Source organism: Aethalodelphis obliquidens, unplaced genomic scaffold (assembly GCF_003676395.1).
Source record: "Aethalodelphis obliquidens isolate GAN/ISIS:26980383/991018 unplaced genomic scaffold, ASM367639v1 scaffold34, whole genome shotgun sequence".
Classification (NCBI taxonomy): domain Eukaryota; kingdom Metazoa; phylum Chordata; class Mammalia; order Artiodactyla; family Delphinidae; genus Aethalodelphis; species Aethalodelphis obliquidens.
The window spans coordinates 13,684,943-13,701,712 of record NW_020837978.1 but is presented as its reverse complement, the minus strand read 5'-3'; the positions used below and the strand labels follow the sequence as shown (position 1 = coordinate 13,701,712).

General features: G+C 44.3%; 1 protein-coding gene across 9 annotated transcripts in view; it reads left to right on the top strand.

Moving 5' to 3' along the window:
- KIF13A (kinesin family member 13A) overlaps positions 1 to 16,770 on the top strand; it is a 217,604-nt gene that overhangs the window by 179,786 nt on the left and 21,048 nt on the right. For 7 of the 9 annotated variants that reach the window (XM_027128456.1, XM_027128455.1, XM_027128452.1 and 4 more), the window contains 9 exons: positions 786 to 935; positions 3,669 to 3,830; positions 4,351 to 4,524; positions 7,553 to 7,704; positions 8,755 to 8,887; positions 9,074 to 9,220; positions 12,698 to 12,736; positions 14,366 to 14,465; positions 16,209 to 16,335. In XM_027128456.1, the coding sequence (XP_026984257.1) occupies positions 786 to 935; positions 3,669 to 3,830; positions 4,351 to 4,524; positions 7,553 to 7,704; positions 8,755 to 8,887; positions 9,074 to 9,220; positions 12,698 to 12,736; positions 14,366 to 14,465; positions 16,209 to 16,335 (1,184 nt within the window). The remainder of the gene's footprint in view (positions 1 to 785; positions 936 to 3,668; positions 3,831 to 4,350; positions 4,525 to 7,552; positions 7,705 to 8,754; positions 8,888 to 9,073; positions 9,221 to 12,697; positions 12,737 to 14,365; positions 14,466 to 16,208; positions 16,336 to 16,770) is intronic. The other 2 variants (XM_027128451.1, XM_027128453.1) reach the window with 1 other exon arrangement.

The following is a 16,770-nucleotide window of genomic DNA, read 5'->3' as shown; positions in this document are numbered from 1 at the left end:
GTGAACTTGTGCTGTTTCGTCGATGCTGTTAACAATCAGCTTAAATGGAGCCAGTGTGGATTTTGTATTCATTAGCATGTGTTCGTGCTCCCCTAGCTGTGTTCATGGCTAGGTAGATGCTAAGAATAATTCTAGAAAGCATGATCCATTTTTTCTACATTAGTAATGGAAAAAAAGATTCGGTGAAGGAAATGAGGCAAAGCACAGGGAATGAAACCTTGCAGGTGGGGTGTGATAGGGAAGACGGGGTGTGATAGGTGGGGCTGTAACCAAAGAAGAGCTCTCCCTGCCCTTATGTCACTTAACAAGCCCCTCCCATGGGATAGTTCTGTTTTATTCGTGTGACATGATTCTATTTTTACTTCTTTTTAATTTATTTGGATAAGTGCTTTTTTTAAATTAATTAATTTATTTATTTATGGCTGTGTTGGGTCTTCGTTTCTGTGCGAGGGTTTTCTTTAGTTGTGGCAAACGGGGGCCACTCTTCATCGCGGTGCGCGGGCCTCTCACTACCGCGGCCTCTCGTTGCGGAGCACAGGCTCCAGACGCGCAGGCTCAGTAATCGTGGCTCACCAGCCCAGTCGCTCCGCGGCATGTGGGATCCACCCAGACCAGGGCGTGAACCCGCGTCCCCTGCATTGGCAGGCGGACTCCCAACCACTGCGCCACCAGGGAAGCCCAGTGCTTTCTTTTTAAAACATTTAAAAATGCTGGTTTTAAATAGTATTGTTTAAGTTGATGTTTTGTTTCCTACTCGCCTTCCCCCCGCCTCTCCTACCATTCAGACAAAGCGACTCTACGGGAAACGAGGTGACCCTTTCTATGAAGCCCAAGAGAATCACAACCTAATTGGCGTGGCTAATGTGTTCTTGGAGTGTCTGTTCTGTGATGTGAAACTTCTGTATGCAGTTCCTATCATCAGCCAGCAGGGGGAGGTAAGGACAAGCCAGCCTCTGAGAAAATGGCCATGGTTCAAGTTTGTTTTTTTTTTCCATCTTTATTGGAGTATAATTATTTTACAATGTTGTGTTAATTTCTGCTGTACAACGAAGTGAATCAGCTATATGTATAGATGTACCACCAATATCCCCTCCCTCTTGAGCCTCCCTCCCACCCTCCCTATCCCATCCCTCTAGGTCATCACAAAGCACCGAGCTCAAGTTCATTTTTTATTTTTTAGTTCGATTTAAGTTCTGTTCTTGAGGTAGATCAAGAAACTAGGGTGAAGCATCAGGATCACATTCTTCTTTCTCTACTAATATCAAAAGAAACTATCAAAATTAAGGCATGGTTTTAAAAGATTATTAGAACATGTTTTTTATTTGTGGTTCACAAGTATTTTCTTTGTTATAATCAAATTCGAAAGCTTTTGGAAACCAGATTCAGCTCTGTGCCCCATATTGATTTCTCTTTGAATCTCTCACCTCTGTAGTACACTTTAACTCCTTCCTGGCCCTAAGTGGTCTTTACAACATACAACTTGGGAGGATTATTTTGAAATTCTAAAATATTCAAAGAAAACAAGCTTAAGCATCCCACTGTTACCTCCTCTTTTTAAAAAAAAATGCCCCCTCATATTTCATTTATTTCATTATATTGGCCTTCTGTCAGCCTGAAACATTTCAGAAAATGTTCAAGTTCAAACTTTTTTATATTATCCACTTCATCAATTGATGTTTTCATTTTAAATTTAGTAACATCCTTATTTCCTAGCTTATCCTTCAATAACATGCAAACTTGGAAATACTAAGTTATTTTTTGTGATTCTTAGAGCAGACTAAGAATAGGGTGCCATTCTGCCCAGAGGGAACCCAGAAAATAGACCCTAGATTCCCAGCTGTGATGTGTAAGTACACAGCTAACATTCCACATGTAGTAACCCACCTGTGGACATTATGCTCTAGGAAAATAGTGGGCTAAGTTGCTTTTTCCCATGTTAAAAATGGGCACAACTCCTGTGGCAAAGAGATCTAGTGGCTGAGTCCCTAGTCAGGGCTTCTTAAGCTAGGGTTCATGTGGGCTTTGAGTATTTCGTTAATCTCCTGAAATTATACTAAAAATGTATTAGGGTCTCAAAAAACGTTGGGGAAAAAAAGCTTAAGAGCCACTGTCTTCTAACGTTTTCTCATATTTCCTTTCTTCCCCTTCTCTTGCTCCTTCCTCCATATTTGTCTCACTTGTCAAATACCGTCAACTAATTTCTCTCAGGTCCTGGGTGTCAGGGCCAATTGCTCTGTGGAAGTTAGATCTGAGCTACCTTTAAAAATAAGCCTCACTATGTAAGATGACACAGCAGTGCCAGAGCATGTGTCCCCTTCACAAGTCCGTTCATTATGACCTAAAACTGTGTTGCCAAAGAAAACTTGGCCAGTTACCACACTCTGAGAATGCAAAGGTCAGGGTCATTCCTATCCTTAAATCAGTTCTGTGAAACCAGCTATAAGAGAGACACTGCTAAACTAGCACCAGTGCAGAGAACCACCAGGATAATCTGGAAACTTAAGTTCCCCCCGCCCCCCCCTTTTTTTTTTTTAGAAAAACAGTCTCAAAAAAACTATTTCCTTATAACTTGGTGACTTTGTCGCTCCTCCTGGAGTAGGTCTCACCCCCTCACCCTTCTCCCAGCCCTAGGGTCACTTCCATTCTCATTCTCTGCTCCCAGGAGGGTAAGGGAGAGGCTCCATGAGCCCAGTGGCCATGACTGTTTGGTTTACTGTTGTAAACACAGCACTTAGTACAGTTCCCGGCACACACTCGACTCTCAGTAAATATTTGTTGAGTGGATAAGTTTATCTCCTAACAACCTGCACCTATCTCTATTAGAGCAGCTAGTTTACACTGGGTTTTTATTTACTTATATGTTTGTTTATTTATTTATTTATTGGCTGCTTTGGGTCTTTGTTGCTGCGCAGGGACTTTCTCTAGTTGCGGCGAGCGGGAGCTACACTTCGTTGCGGTGCGTGGGCTTCTCATTGCGGTGGCTTCTCTTGTTGCAGAGCACGGGCTCTAGAGCGCGTGGGCTTCAGTAGTTGCAGCACATGGGCTCAGTAGTTGTGGCTCATGGGCTCTAGAGCACAGGCTCAGTAGTCGTGGCACACGGGCTTAGTTGCTCCGTGGCATGTGGGATCTTCCTGGACCAGGGCTCGAACCCATGTCCCTTGCATTGGCAGGCAGATTCTTAACCACTGCACCACCAGGGAAGCCCCCTACACTGCGTTTTTAATTCTGCGTCTTTCCCCACTTGACTGTGAGTGCCCAGAGAGCAAAGCCTGAGTCTTTTTATCGTGGTGTTCCCATGATGCCAGGTATTTGATCAAATGAGTAAATGAATGAATATGTGAACGAGGGAAACAGATAACTCCAGGTAGAATGTGATAGCTGCCTTTGTGCTGTTTATGGGCTATCCTGTAGAAGACGGATAAGAATGAAGATGACTCCGGGAGGCAAGGTACAAAGGCAAATTTGGCTCAAAGTAAGGCAGGGTGATTACAGGGCAGGCGATGGAGTGGGCTGGCTCTGGAAGTACTGAGAGCTTCCCATTGCTGGAGGTGGCCCAGCAATAACAGTGGAGCTGCTCGCCGGAGACGTTGTAGCATGCTTTCCACCTCAGGTCAGTATTGTCCACGGGATGTCTTTTAACCCCACGACACTCTGGTTCCTTGACCCAGGTTGCCGGGCGTCTCCATGTGGAAGTGATGCGAGTTACAGGCGCCGTCCCGGAACGCGTGGTGGAGGATGACTCCTCGGAGAACTCCAGTGAAAGCGGGAGTCTTGAAGTCGTAGACAGCAGCGGGGAAATCATTCACCGAGTCAAAAAACTGACATGCCGGGTGAGAGGGCAGGGCTGGGAAGGCTCAGATAAATGCCCTTTTCAATTCAAAACAATTTTGTGGAAAATCTTAGGACTTTTTCATAGAACATGGTAAAAGTTAAACTTTCTGTCAATAAATACAATAACAGACAGTACTTTTCCCAGAAGTGCAGCACACTTTCTGATGACAGTTGTATGAAATTTCAGAAGTCTGTGTATGTGGCATGCAAGGAGTGCATATTGTTTAGTGAATCATGCTTTTCTAGTAAAGGTCACAGCTGTGTCAGAAACTCGGTCATTAGGAAAGTTTGAGAGGGGTGTGTGCATTTGTCACCATGCTCACATACTGTAGTTATGGAACTATGGTACACATTTCATTACAAGTAGGTAACCCTTAATGAAATATTTTCAGTTGTCAAATGGATGACTGATTTATTTATTTCATCACCCACTCTTAAATTTGAGGTAGCTGGATATGAAAAGAATGCATAGTTTGTTTTCTTTATGAGAGTTATATTTGCATTTTTTTCTCTCTCCAGGTAAAAATTAAAGAGGCAACTGGGCTGCCCTTAAACCTCTCAAATTTTGTCTTCTGTCAATACACATTCTGGGACCAGTGTGAATCCACAGTGGCTGCCCCAGTAGTGGACCCAGAGGTGCCTTCCCCACAGTCCAAGGATGCCCAGTATACTGTGACCTTCTCTCACTGTAAGGTACAAATGCCATTACAAAATGAGCTACTTGGGAGACAACCGGCCACGGCTCAGTTCAAAAGTCTACTTGTAACTTAGAGTTTTTTCCCATATGAATGTTTCATAAACATAATAGGTTTATTGAGCTTTTTAACCTCAAAACATACTTTAATACAAATTCAGATCATTTGAAAGTGTTTAAAATAAAATCTGGGGACTCCCCAGTGGCACAGTGGTTAAGAATCTGCCTGCTAATGCCGGGGACATGGGTTCGAGCCCTGGTCCAGGAAGATCCCACATGCTGTGGAGCAACTAAGCCCGTGTGCCACAACTACTGAGCCCACACGCCACAATTACTGAAGCCCATGCACCTGGAGCCCGTGCTCTGCACCAAGAGAAGCCACTGCAGTAAGAACCGCAGGCACCACAATGAAGACTATCCCCCACTCGCCGCAACTAGAGAAAGCCCACACGCAGCAACGAAGACCCAATGCAGCCAAAAAATAAATAAAATTTAAAATAAATAAATAAATTAAATGAAATAAACTCTGAAAGACCTCTACCTGAAATCTGTGATGGCCAGTGACAATTTGCTGCATATTATGTGTGTGCAAACATATGTTCATACACATAAATGGCCAGAGATACACACTCTTACCGTCACGCATGCATAACTTTAAAAAGTTTTTTACAAAAATGTGATCACATTTTACAGATTGCAGAATTGCCTTTTATTATTTTGATATACGTGAGCATCTAACCATATAAGTTGCTGTAGATAGTTTTCATTCTTTTGAATTCTAAGCATAGCATTCTAAAGTCCCGTATGAGCTTTTAAAGATCATACAAAATGAGAGAGGCGAATATTTGGTGAATATTGGTTGGACCTATTTTGTGACATCAGCTACTCTTCCTGTCTTTCATATCAGACTGCCAACCAGTCATTTCTGACAGCCAGACTCTAGCCTCTGTGTAATTTTGTTTTTCTTTGGGCAATTCTCTATAGATATTCAAGACCCCTTCTTTTCGAAATGGTGCCTATTCTTTCTGGTTCTACAGTTAGAAGACAAATCCATATCACCACCTATAAAATTTCCCATATGTAAAGTCTGTCAAGGTTTTTTTTTTGAAAGGCTAGATTTCTCTTTTTTTAAGATATTTATTTATTTGCTTGCACCAGGTCTTAGTTGTGGTAGGCGGGCCTCTTAGTTGCAGCACACAGGCTCCTTAGTAGTGGCACGCATGTGGGGTCGAGTTGCCTGACCAGGGATCGAACCCAGGCCCCTTGCATTGGGAGAATGGAGTCTTATCCACTGTGCCACTGGGGAAGTCCCTGTCAAGTTTTTATTTATTTGTTTTTTAAAGATCTTTTTTGATGTGGACCATTCTTAAAGTCTTTATTGAATTTATTACAATATTGCTTCTGTTTTATGTTTTGGTTTTTTGGCCCCAAGACATGTGGGATCTTAGCTCCCCGACCAGGGATCGGACCCGCACCCCCTGCATTGGAAGGTGAAGTCTTAACCACAGGACTGCCAGGGAAGTCCCCTGTCAAGTCTTTATTTTGATGAGAATAGCCCACTTTTTATTTTTACCTGTATTCACCAAGTCTGTTTCTCAATTCTTTATTAATCTTTTGTTGTTGTTGTTGTCGTTATGGTTCTCTGAATACTCTTTTAAATATTCCCCATCATTCTTTGGATCCAAAAAGCTGCTTATTTAGAAGGATGAAACCTGGATTTTAAGTACATCCTAGTTAACAACTGGTTTAATAGATGCTAGTCTCAGAGACTTTGGACTCGCTGTGTGACCTTGGGTTTTTTTTTTTTTTTTTTTGCGGTACACGGGCCTCTCACTGCTGTGGCCTCTCCCGTTGCAGAGCACAGGCTCCGGACGCACAGGCTTAGCGGCCATGGCTCACGGGCCCAGCCGCTCTGCGACATGTGGGATCTTCCTGGACTGGGGCACGAAGCCGCGTCCCCTGCATCGGCAGGTGGACTCTCAACCACTGCGCCACCAGGGAAGCCCAACCTTGGGGTCTTTTTGGGGGTTTTTTTAACCTCTAAGATGCATAGTTTGTGCTAATTGGTCATGAAGTTTATTTTCCTTTTAAAATTCTGGCTCTGTCTCCAAATAAAATAAGAAGTTAGGTAGTATAAGGTTAAACCAATACAGCGCAGCCCTTTCGAGAAATTAGAGTCACCTGAGATTCCACTAATGGGAAGGAAGTCCACATGGTTCCTCGCCTGCTGCTTTGTTCCAGGTGATGCCTCACTGCTCCGTCTATTCAGCACCCGTTTCCTCATGCTCATCTGTTTGTATTTCACAACAAACAGTTGGAGTGGGAGGGTTTAAGAGTAAGAGTGCAGAATCTTGGAGATAATCTTGGAGATAATAAAATTTAATTCTGTTTTGATCTTCTAAGCCATAGCAAGGAACAATCAGAAGTTCCTTTTTTTTGCTGTGCTGATTGGTCTGTTCTGTCTGAAAGTCAGAGTGGTCCCAGGGAAAAGAGAGTGAACCAGGAGGAAGGGAGGACAGATTTAGCTCTGCAGCCAACAAGCAGTGCGATGTGGGGCTGCTGCTTTCCTCAGTGTCCTCATTTATTAAAGAAAGGAGTTCAGGGCTTCCCTGGTGGCGCAGTGGTTGAGAGTCCACCTGCCGATGCAGGGGACACGGGTTCGTGCCCCGGTCCGGGAAGATCCCACATGCCGCGGAGCGGCTAGGCCCGTGAGCCACGGCCGCTGAGCCTGCACGTCTGGAGCCTGTGCTCCGCAACGGGGGAGGCCACAACAGTGAGAGGCCCACACACCGCAAAAAAAAAAAAAAAAAAAAGGAGTTCAGTTAACTTACCTCGGAATATCACTTCCCATCTAATATTCTGGTTTCTTTGCGGTTTTCTGTGAAACAGCAGCAATGGTTTTAAGGTTGGGATCAGGCTAGTGTGCTCTGAAATGACTCTGTATACAGCTGAAAGTTAAAAAGGAAATTTCACAGATTCCTTTCTGCCTAACTCCTGTCACCCTTTCCTCTCCCCCGCGTATCCCAGGACTACGTGGTGAGTGTAACGGAAGAATTCCTGGAGTTCATTTCAGATGGAGCATTGGCCATCGAAGTGTGGGGCCACCGGTGCACCGGGAACGGCAGCTCTGTCTGGGAAGTCGATTCCCTTCATGCTAAGACAAGAACGTTGCATGACAGGTTTGTGCTTGGCTGAGGGCTTTAGACGTAGGGTCAAGGCTCACCCTTGGACAGTGGTTGAAGAACAAGGACTCTCTGAGCCTGTTTCCTCCTTTGTGAATGGGAATGGTGAAAGGAACTACCAGGCCCTGGAAAAATTCGATGGGGAAAGGAAAGTCTTTTCAACAAATGAGACTGAAACATCTGTGTACCTTTATGGAAGAAAACAACCTTGATCTTAATTCACAGGAGACACAACACTTATTTTGAGATGGAGCATGACTTTAAATGTAAAAGATAAAACTATAAAGCTTATAGAAGAAAACAGAAGGGTATCTTCTTTTAAAGTTGACCATTTGCCTCTTCCGTGACCCAGCAATCCCACTCCTAGGTATTTACCCAAGAAAAATGAAAACATAAGTCCATAAGCAGCCTGGTACATGAATGTTTATGGCAGTTCTATTCATGATATCCCCCAAACTGTAAACAACCCGATGTCCTGCAGTGTGAGAATGTTTGATAAACAAATTGCGTTATTAGTCATATAATAGAATATTACTCAACAATAAAAAAGGACTCTGTCCCACTCTTCCATATTGTGTATGAATCTCACAAACATTGTTCTTAATCAAAGGAGCCAGACCTAGAAGAGTACACTACCGCATGATTCCATCTCTATGAAATTCTAGAGCAGGTAAAACTAGTCTGTGAGGTTACACAGCTGCTGCAGGTGGTGTGGGGATTGAGTGGGAAGGGGCCTGAGCAGACCTGCTGTGGTGATGGCGGGTGTATGCACAGGTGTATGCACAGGTGTATGCATTTGTCACCATCCCTCCAAGTCTACACCTGAGATCGGGACAGTTCACTGCATATAAGGTATATATCAATAAAATAAATGAAAAGAACCCATACCACAGGATTGTGTTGAGTGTTAAACAAGAAAATAATCTATGTGACACACATAGCACAGCGCCTCACGGATAGTAAGTGCTCAGGGACTGGGGCCTTCTTGCTGTTGCTAATAATGTCCCGGACAGTGACATGGTCGTTGGTTGGAACGTGTTTCTGCAGGTGGAACGAGGTTACTCGCAGAATAGAGATGTGGATCTCCATACTAGAGCTGAATGAGCTGGGGGAGTACGCCGCTGTGGAGCTTCACCAGGCAAAAGATGTCAACACAGGGGGTGTCTTTCAACTCAGACAGGTACTAGGTTTGTCTTTGCTTGTTTCGTGTTTTCTCCCTGTCCCACTCTTACAGTTTCTGGAATTTTCTAGTTATTTGCCTCTCTGTTCCCTAATTCTTTCCCCTTCCTTGATCCTCTTCCCCCATCCATCCCTCCCCATCCCCATTCCTGGCCCCCATTTCCGCATCACACCCCCGCCCCTGCAGGGTCATTCCCGGAGAGTGCAAGTCACAGTGAAGCCTGTCCAGCGTTCTGGGACACTGCCACTCATGGTCGAAGCTATCTTGTCCATCTCCATTGGCTGCGTGACCGCCAGGTCCACCAAGCTCCAGAGAGGGCTGGACAGTTACCAGGTGAGACCAACAGATTGCAAACAGTATTTAACAAAGATTGGTTAGTGTAGAATTAAGGTGGTCAGTGATCTGTGACGGAGACCTGTTCAGGAATATAACTGAACTCCTTGCCTTAAGCACGTATTGGCCTCCGCCACCCCATCCATATTTCCGTCTGTTGCCTTTTTGCTAGGTTTAAATTACTGTGTTGGCTTAGTGCCGATTAATAATAATTTTATTTATAAACACACATCAGTGCTACAGTGCTCATTTACTTTAGGCAGGATTTATTTTGTATCTGGCCCAAATTATGTTGGGTGTTTGATATTGCTGGCTTTGGCCTGATCCACTTTTATTAATAGAAAGTTGCCCCCATACACTGGCATACTTAACCAGCTCTCTGAAAGCTTTACTTTTTAATTGAAAGTTGTCCTCATGATCATTTTTGTTCATTAAATCTCCTTTTGCTAAACCTTCTTTTCTCACTTAAAAAAAAAAATTAAAAGATGGAACCAGCTAAGAATTCATCTTATTTACCAGTCACAATAAACTGTAAGATCAGGAACTTGTCCCCAGGGGCCTGAAAGAACGCATGTGCCTCACCAAGTCCCCACTTTACTATCAGATGTAATTAGGGACTGGGAAGAATCAGACCATTGAATTCCGGTTCTCTCACTGCCACACATGAGGGGGAACACACTCCCTGTCATGATGGGGAGAAAATTTTTCTCTGTAGAGTCTGGGCGTAAACCCAGCCTATCTTGAGAAGGGTTCATCTTCCATCTCAGTTTCCTTTTGGCTTCATGGCAACAAAGACTTTACTGAAACATTGGCTTGGACTGTTGGGCCGTAAGGCAGGCACAGCTGTGTCAGACACTGCCTTCCTCATCCCAGGCCAGAACTGCCTCCAACTCAAGGCCTGGGAAGAGTATGAATGGAGTTGTGAGGCTGGAGTCTGCTGTTTCCAGGGAGGCTTCTCCACCAGACTTTTCGCTGTATGTGGAGGGGAAGTTGGGTTGTCCCCGACTTGGCCATCAGCCCCGGGGGCAACTGCAGGGCCTGGTAGAGAGCACAGACTTGGAGTGAGGAGACCTGGGTTCTTAAGTTTTGTTTGACTTAACTGAGTAATTTAAACTTCGAGTTCCCCTTTTCTTTCCTCTGAAATGATGAGGTAGACGTAATAATTCTCTGAGGTCCCTTTCTGCCATAAAATTTTGTGGCTTAATAAATCTCTGATCTTAGATAAAACTTTGAATCTGTGTGTGTGAATTATGACCTATGAACATGGATCACCAACTGGCTGACTATTCCTGTTTGATGAACATTGCAAGGATTGATCATTTGCACTTTTAAAAACAGCTATACCTCTTGAGTTAAAACTGATTTTTGTCAAAATTTGAGCTCTCAAATATCTGCCTTCCCCCAGTGCTGAATGCTCTTCTTATAGTATCTGTCATGCAAATTTAAACTGTGACTGTTTTAAAGCTTTTATTTTTCTTTGCTGCCATGCTCAAGGTCATGTCCAGTACCATTTTTGTTGTTGACATAGTACTTCAGAATCATTTTGATGCGGGCCTCCCTGGTGGCGCAGTGGTTGAGAGTCCGCCTGCCGATGCAGGGGACGCGGGTTCGTGCCCCGGTCTGGGAAGATCCCACGTGCTGCGGAGCGGCTGGGCCCGTGAGCCGTGGCCGCTGAGCCTGCGCGTCCGGAGCCTGTGCTCCGCGACGGGAGAGGCCACAACAGTGAGAGGCCCGCATACCGCAAAAAAAAAAAAAAAGAATTATTTTGATGCAGTAGCTTGAGCCAATCCAGAATATGCTGATGTCACAACAGTTCTACGTCGTGAAAGCTCAAGCTAGTTTTTGATGAATAGAAGTATCTTCTTAGCCTAAAAGATAATGATAAATTAGAGCTGTTTGTACTTCATTCATTAATAGGAGGAATTAATTTGAGAAAAATTATTTCAGTAGTGGGCTTACTACTGAAGTTAGAGTTATCCAAATGAAAATGATGGTTACCAAACTAAAACTAAAGTTTATTTTAAAGTCTACACAGAGAATAATCTTAACGGTATTTTTAAAGCACTTTTAAAAGGCAGTATATTTTGAAGTATACTTAGATATGAAAATAATGTAATTATATTTTTTAAGGCATTTGAAAAAAAAGTTTGTCTTTTGTCTGACTAGGCCACTCCAGTTCCTTTTTTAATATTAACCCTCCAATAACCGTAGAAAAATGAAAGAAGGTTGTTACATGACCCAGTATTCATTTTGAGTAGAACCTGCCTCCATAGAGATGGATATTCTCTACAAATGGGGATTTCTTTATTCTTGTTTCTTTCTTTTTTTCTTTTTTTGGCTGCACAGCTTGTGGGATTTTAGTTCCCCGACTAAGGATTGAACCCAGGCCCTCGGCAGTGAGAGCACAGAGTCCCAACCACTGGACCGCCAGGGAGTTCCCTCTTTATTCTTGTTTCTAAGGAAAATTGTCTCAACTAAAACCCTTTTTTTTTATTCCCACACGATGATTTTGTTTTGCAAATGTTTTGCCAAAATGTTTAGTTTATGTAATTATTGTAAAATGTTGCCATGGGTTTAGGACAGTTCTGATTTTTCTCACCTGATTGGCATGGATACTGACATATCCAACAGTGGATAATGATAGAGCCATGTATTCAAAATACTGGGCTGTGCTCTTACTGCGGTGGTACAGTATACAGAACCTTCTACAGTCTTCCCTCGGTATCTGGGGGGATTGGTTCCAGAACCCTCCCCCACTTGGATACTAAAATCTGAGAATGTTCAAGTCTCTTATATAAAATGGCCTAGTACACTCGGCCCTCCGATCAGGAAAGTTCTGTGGTTGGTTGAATCTGCAGATGTGGAACCTGCAGATAAGGAGGGCTGACTGTACGTGGAGTCTTAGCTTCCCGGTGGGTCTTCCCCTGTGATGATTTCACAGTGACAGTGGTGTGGTGCAGGGACAAGGGCGCAGACCTGGCCTCCAGTCCTGACCCTGCCACTATCTGTGTGAACCTTGGTTTCAGTCATTTCATCCTTCAGGCCTTAGCTGCCTCACAGCTAAAACCAGGAGGTGGACCAAGAGACTCCCTCAAGTCCTTTCTAGTTCTGCCCATTCTAAATCTCAGTCAAATAGCTCACCCAGAAACAAATAGCGACTGTTTGCATAACGGTGCCATAAGGCCTGACCCAGCGGGGTTGTATCCAACCCCCAGCTAAGAGAATCTGAGAGCGTTCCCATTTTTAAATGACTGCTTTCTCTATTAAAGAAAAAAATTAAATCTTAAATTCTTTAAGTAATTATAGACAAGTGAATTACATCCGCTTTTTGAGATTCGGTTAAATGTTTTATGATGCCGATGTTGTGTGTGCTATCCATTGTAATGTGTGTGTTAAGCTTAAAGACTTATTTTCCTTATGTGCTGTTTGAGAAAAAAAAAAAATGCATGTCCTTTGTGTTTATTTTTTCCCTCCCAGAGAGATGATGAGGATGGTGATGATATGGATAGTTATCAGGTATTCCTGCTGCTGTCAATCCTGTGGCATGGGGCACAGCTGCTGCTAATGGCCAGCATTCGCAAAGCCGAGGGCAGGGAGGAGGAAGGGAGGATCGTAGCGCAAGAATAGGCAGTTTCCACTCGCTTTTGATTTGCTTTCAGTGTAATCAGGGATACAATACTATTTCCATAGATTTCCCCGTCAGTTCACAATTTATAAGCAGATGCTGCACTTCTGCTACGCCATCTCAAATTGCTGGCTCGTGAAGCCTTTCTAAATAAGACCCCTCTCGCTGTATTAAATTGGTGATCTTAAGAATTGTAGTTATCATCCATAACCTTTAAGTAGACCTGTCTTTCCTATGTGAACCTGCAGTTAGCTCCTTATATCTAAGAGAGTAGTACTGTTCTAACGTGCCATTGTATTTTTAAAGACTTTTGCCGGTTAGGAAAACTGACGACATGTTAAGCCCATGGTTTTGTTTAGCCAGTTTTCTTCTCTCTTTAAGGCCAATCTTATTCATAACCTGGAGAATTTAGCTCTGAGCTTTAATCTCTTTTTGGAAATCTAGGGGAGAAAAAATATGTGCAAAGGTGAAGTTTTACCTGGTCAGGGCTGACTGGCCTACTGTCCATGGAATGTGGGATAACAGTAATGGTCAAGGTGGCAAACCAAGATGAACTTTTCTGGGTTGGTTCCCAGTCTTTGTACTGATTCTCCACATAAATTTTAAAAGCATGTTTTCCTGGTGTGCCTTCCTATAAGTAAAATGTGGGTCCATTGTAGGTAAAGCCTCAGAAGTTCTCAGGTGTCTGCTCTTAATGTAACGTCTTAAGGGTTAGGCTGGAATTAGGCAAGTCAAAGAGCATCCTGAATAGAATTGGTAGGTGGCTTTCCCACCTCATAATTTTACTAAGAAAGAAAACAAGCAAGTAAAAACACATGGTAGGGGAGATACCAGTATCCCCTTGGATCTCAGCAACGCCATTAACTAACGTCCTGTGGCTGTCTGTGCGCTTGCTGCCACATGGTTCACAGTTGAGTCCAGCGGCTGCTTCTGGGAGTTCTCAGCATGGCTGACTGCATGTTGGCTTCTTGCATGGGAAGTTTTCGGTTAGCCTCATGGTAGCGGTTGGAGGTAAAACCTTTGCAGCAAGTTTGAAAAGTTCTCCACTGATCTATTCTTTGCCTTTCAGAAAATACATCTTATCCAGCCATCGAGCTCTGAATGATGAAAATGCCTGTCGTTTTCCATTCCATTTGCTGCTTTGTGATTCGGGCTGTGTTTCTGGTGTCCTTCTGCTTAGAATCACAAACCCTTCAAACGAATAGCTACAACTTACATACATGCACGCCCATACCATATAAGATTCATCCAACAGCTGGTGTAGTTTGAGCTTCTCTTGCTTTTAAGTATAATTATCTTTTTGGAAATCCAGAGGCTCTGATTTCTGAGTCATGGGATCCTCAATCAGCATGCAGTGTTCCTGAGGGCTCTTTGCTTTCTTGCATATTAATCACACGGCAATGTTCAATGGCCTTTCCTAATGAAAAGTTTCCTAATCAATTTAAACATCTTTTTTTTTTTTAAAAAAAGAAATAGTTATCTGCACTCTACAAGAAAATGTTTTCCCTCCCTGATGCCAGGAAGAAGACTTAAACTGTGTGAGAGAGAGGTGGTCTGATGCCCTCATTAAACGGCGAGAATACCTAGATGAACAGATTAAAAAAGTCAGCAATAAAAAAGGTATGTGAGGGCTCCCCTGGTGGCGCAGTGGTTGGGAGTCCGTCTGCCGACGCAGGGGACGCGGATTCGTGCCCCGGTCCGGGAGGATCCCACGTGCCGCGGAGCGGCTGGGCCCGTGAGCCATGGCCGCTGGGCCTACGCGTCCAGAGCCTGTGCTCCGCAAAGGGAGAGGCCACAACGGTGAGAGGCCCACGTACCGCAAAAAAAAAAAAAAAAAAAGGTATGTGAGATTAAACTCTTGGCTGGGAGTAGTTTTCTCACTTCTAGACAGTAGTGGTAGGCTGTTTTCCTCCCTTAGCTGGACTGCTGTGTCTTAGCTTTTTGACCCCATGACAATTATAGATATTAGTGAATCATTAGTGTACAGTGTTTAAGCAGGCTCTGAATTTGAAAGTAATGTTTCATTACTTGAGTTAACTGACATTAAACGTTAAATTCAGATTTTGTTTTGATGAATGCAAATGCCATCAATATCGACATCTCCCCATGAGGTATTCCAGGCTCAGAACCTGGGACTGACAGCAGCTAAAGGGTCACTTGTGAAGCCACGACACTTGGCAGGTGGGCTGTGGCTACCATTGGGCGGTAGCCATGCTCTTGGCTCCTTCTGGGTGGCCTGAAGCTGGCCTGCAGGTCCACTCGCCACCACCCAGCTCCGAGGATTCAGTTTGCTTACGCTGGCAATGGCCACTTGGATTCTAGAGCAGAAATCTGCTCTTAAAACCCTGGTTTCAGGCTTCCCTGGTGATGCAGTGGTTGAGAATCCGCCTGCCAATACAGGGGACACAGGTTCGTGCCCTGGTCCGGGAAGATCCCACATGCCGCAGAGCAGCTAAGCCCGTGCGCCACAACTACTGAGCCCGCGCACCTAGAGCCTGTGCTCCACAATAAGAGAAGCCACTGCAATGAGAAGGCCGTGCAGCTCAACGAAGACCCAACACGGCCAAAAATAAATAAGTAAAAATGAGTTAAAAACAAAAAATAAAACCCCGGTTTCTCATCCTGAGTGAACGATTCACTCAGTGTGGTTGGTTCTCCACCGAAGGACGTATTCTGAATGTGAATCCACTTCATGCAGAAGTCGGCGAAAGTCCTTCCCCAATAAAACATCTTGCCTCCGCGTTCTGCTCTTGGCCTCAGTGTGTGTATGTGTGTACTCAACCTGCTAATGAAAACTCACTTTGCCTGTCCCCAGGTAACTCCAGAGTTGAACTAGGCTAAGAGGATTGCAAAATAGATCAAATAAAATCCCTTTCATAACGAGCATGAAGGAAAACAAGTTAGTTTTGCAGAGTGCAATATATGGTGTTTTTTAATCCTCTATCCTTATAAAATGATGTGTGGTTTTATAAAGCAATGTCACATCCATTATTGCACTTGATCCTTCTGACAGGTGCCTGAAGTAGACATGACTTGTATTAACCCTATTTGACAAATTAGGAAGCTAAGACTCACCTGTTGAACGACCTTCCAAAATTACAGAACTAGAAAAATAACCCAAGTCTTCTAATCCCTGTTCCAACGCTCTTTCCACTCTTCCTGGGTTTATGATCTGCTAGGCTAGTGTCCTAGCCTCTCTGAGCGTGTCTGGGTGCTCCGTCTTAAACTTCAAAGCCTCAATTCCCTATTTGGGACACCGTGGATGTTTAAGGCACTTGTGGGTACCACTGGGTGCAAATAGATTTAAATTTAGAAACTGTCCTTTCTCCCTCTTGGCGCTCATGTCCTCGTTTTGTCCCACAGAGAAGACAGAGGACGACGTAGAGCGGGAAGCCCGTCTGGTGGAGCAGTGGGTGGGGCTGACGGAGGAGAGGAATGCCGTGCTGGTGCCTGCGCCGGGCAGCGGGATCCCCGGGGCGCCTGCCGACTGGTGAGTCCGCCCTTCCTTCTGGGCAGGCCTGACGATGGTGCCGTGATCTGTGGCGGGTCATGCAAGTGACCTGCCAGGACTGTCACAGAAAATGTTAAGTACTGTGAGCTGTCCAGGGAAGGGCCACCCAGCCCTAGTACTCCCCTCCGTCTTCTTCTTGCCCACTGCAACCATCTTCCACTCACAGGAAGCCAGCGAGCACTTATCACTGGCCAGGAGTCAGACAGACAGCCCTCCAGCCCTTGGCATGAGCACCTTGGACATGATTACCTGATCTCCAGACATTCTCATATCTTGGGTCGAAAGAAAGGTGTTTCCAGAGCATACTTGAAAAGGGCAGAAAATATGTCTTCTTATTTGCCCTCCTGCCTGTTTATTTTGACTCAACAGAGAGTCAGCACTTAAGCACTACATCCACAATGATCAGTCAGTCAA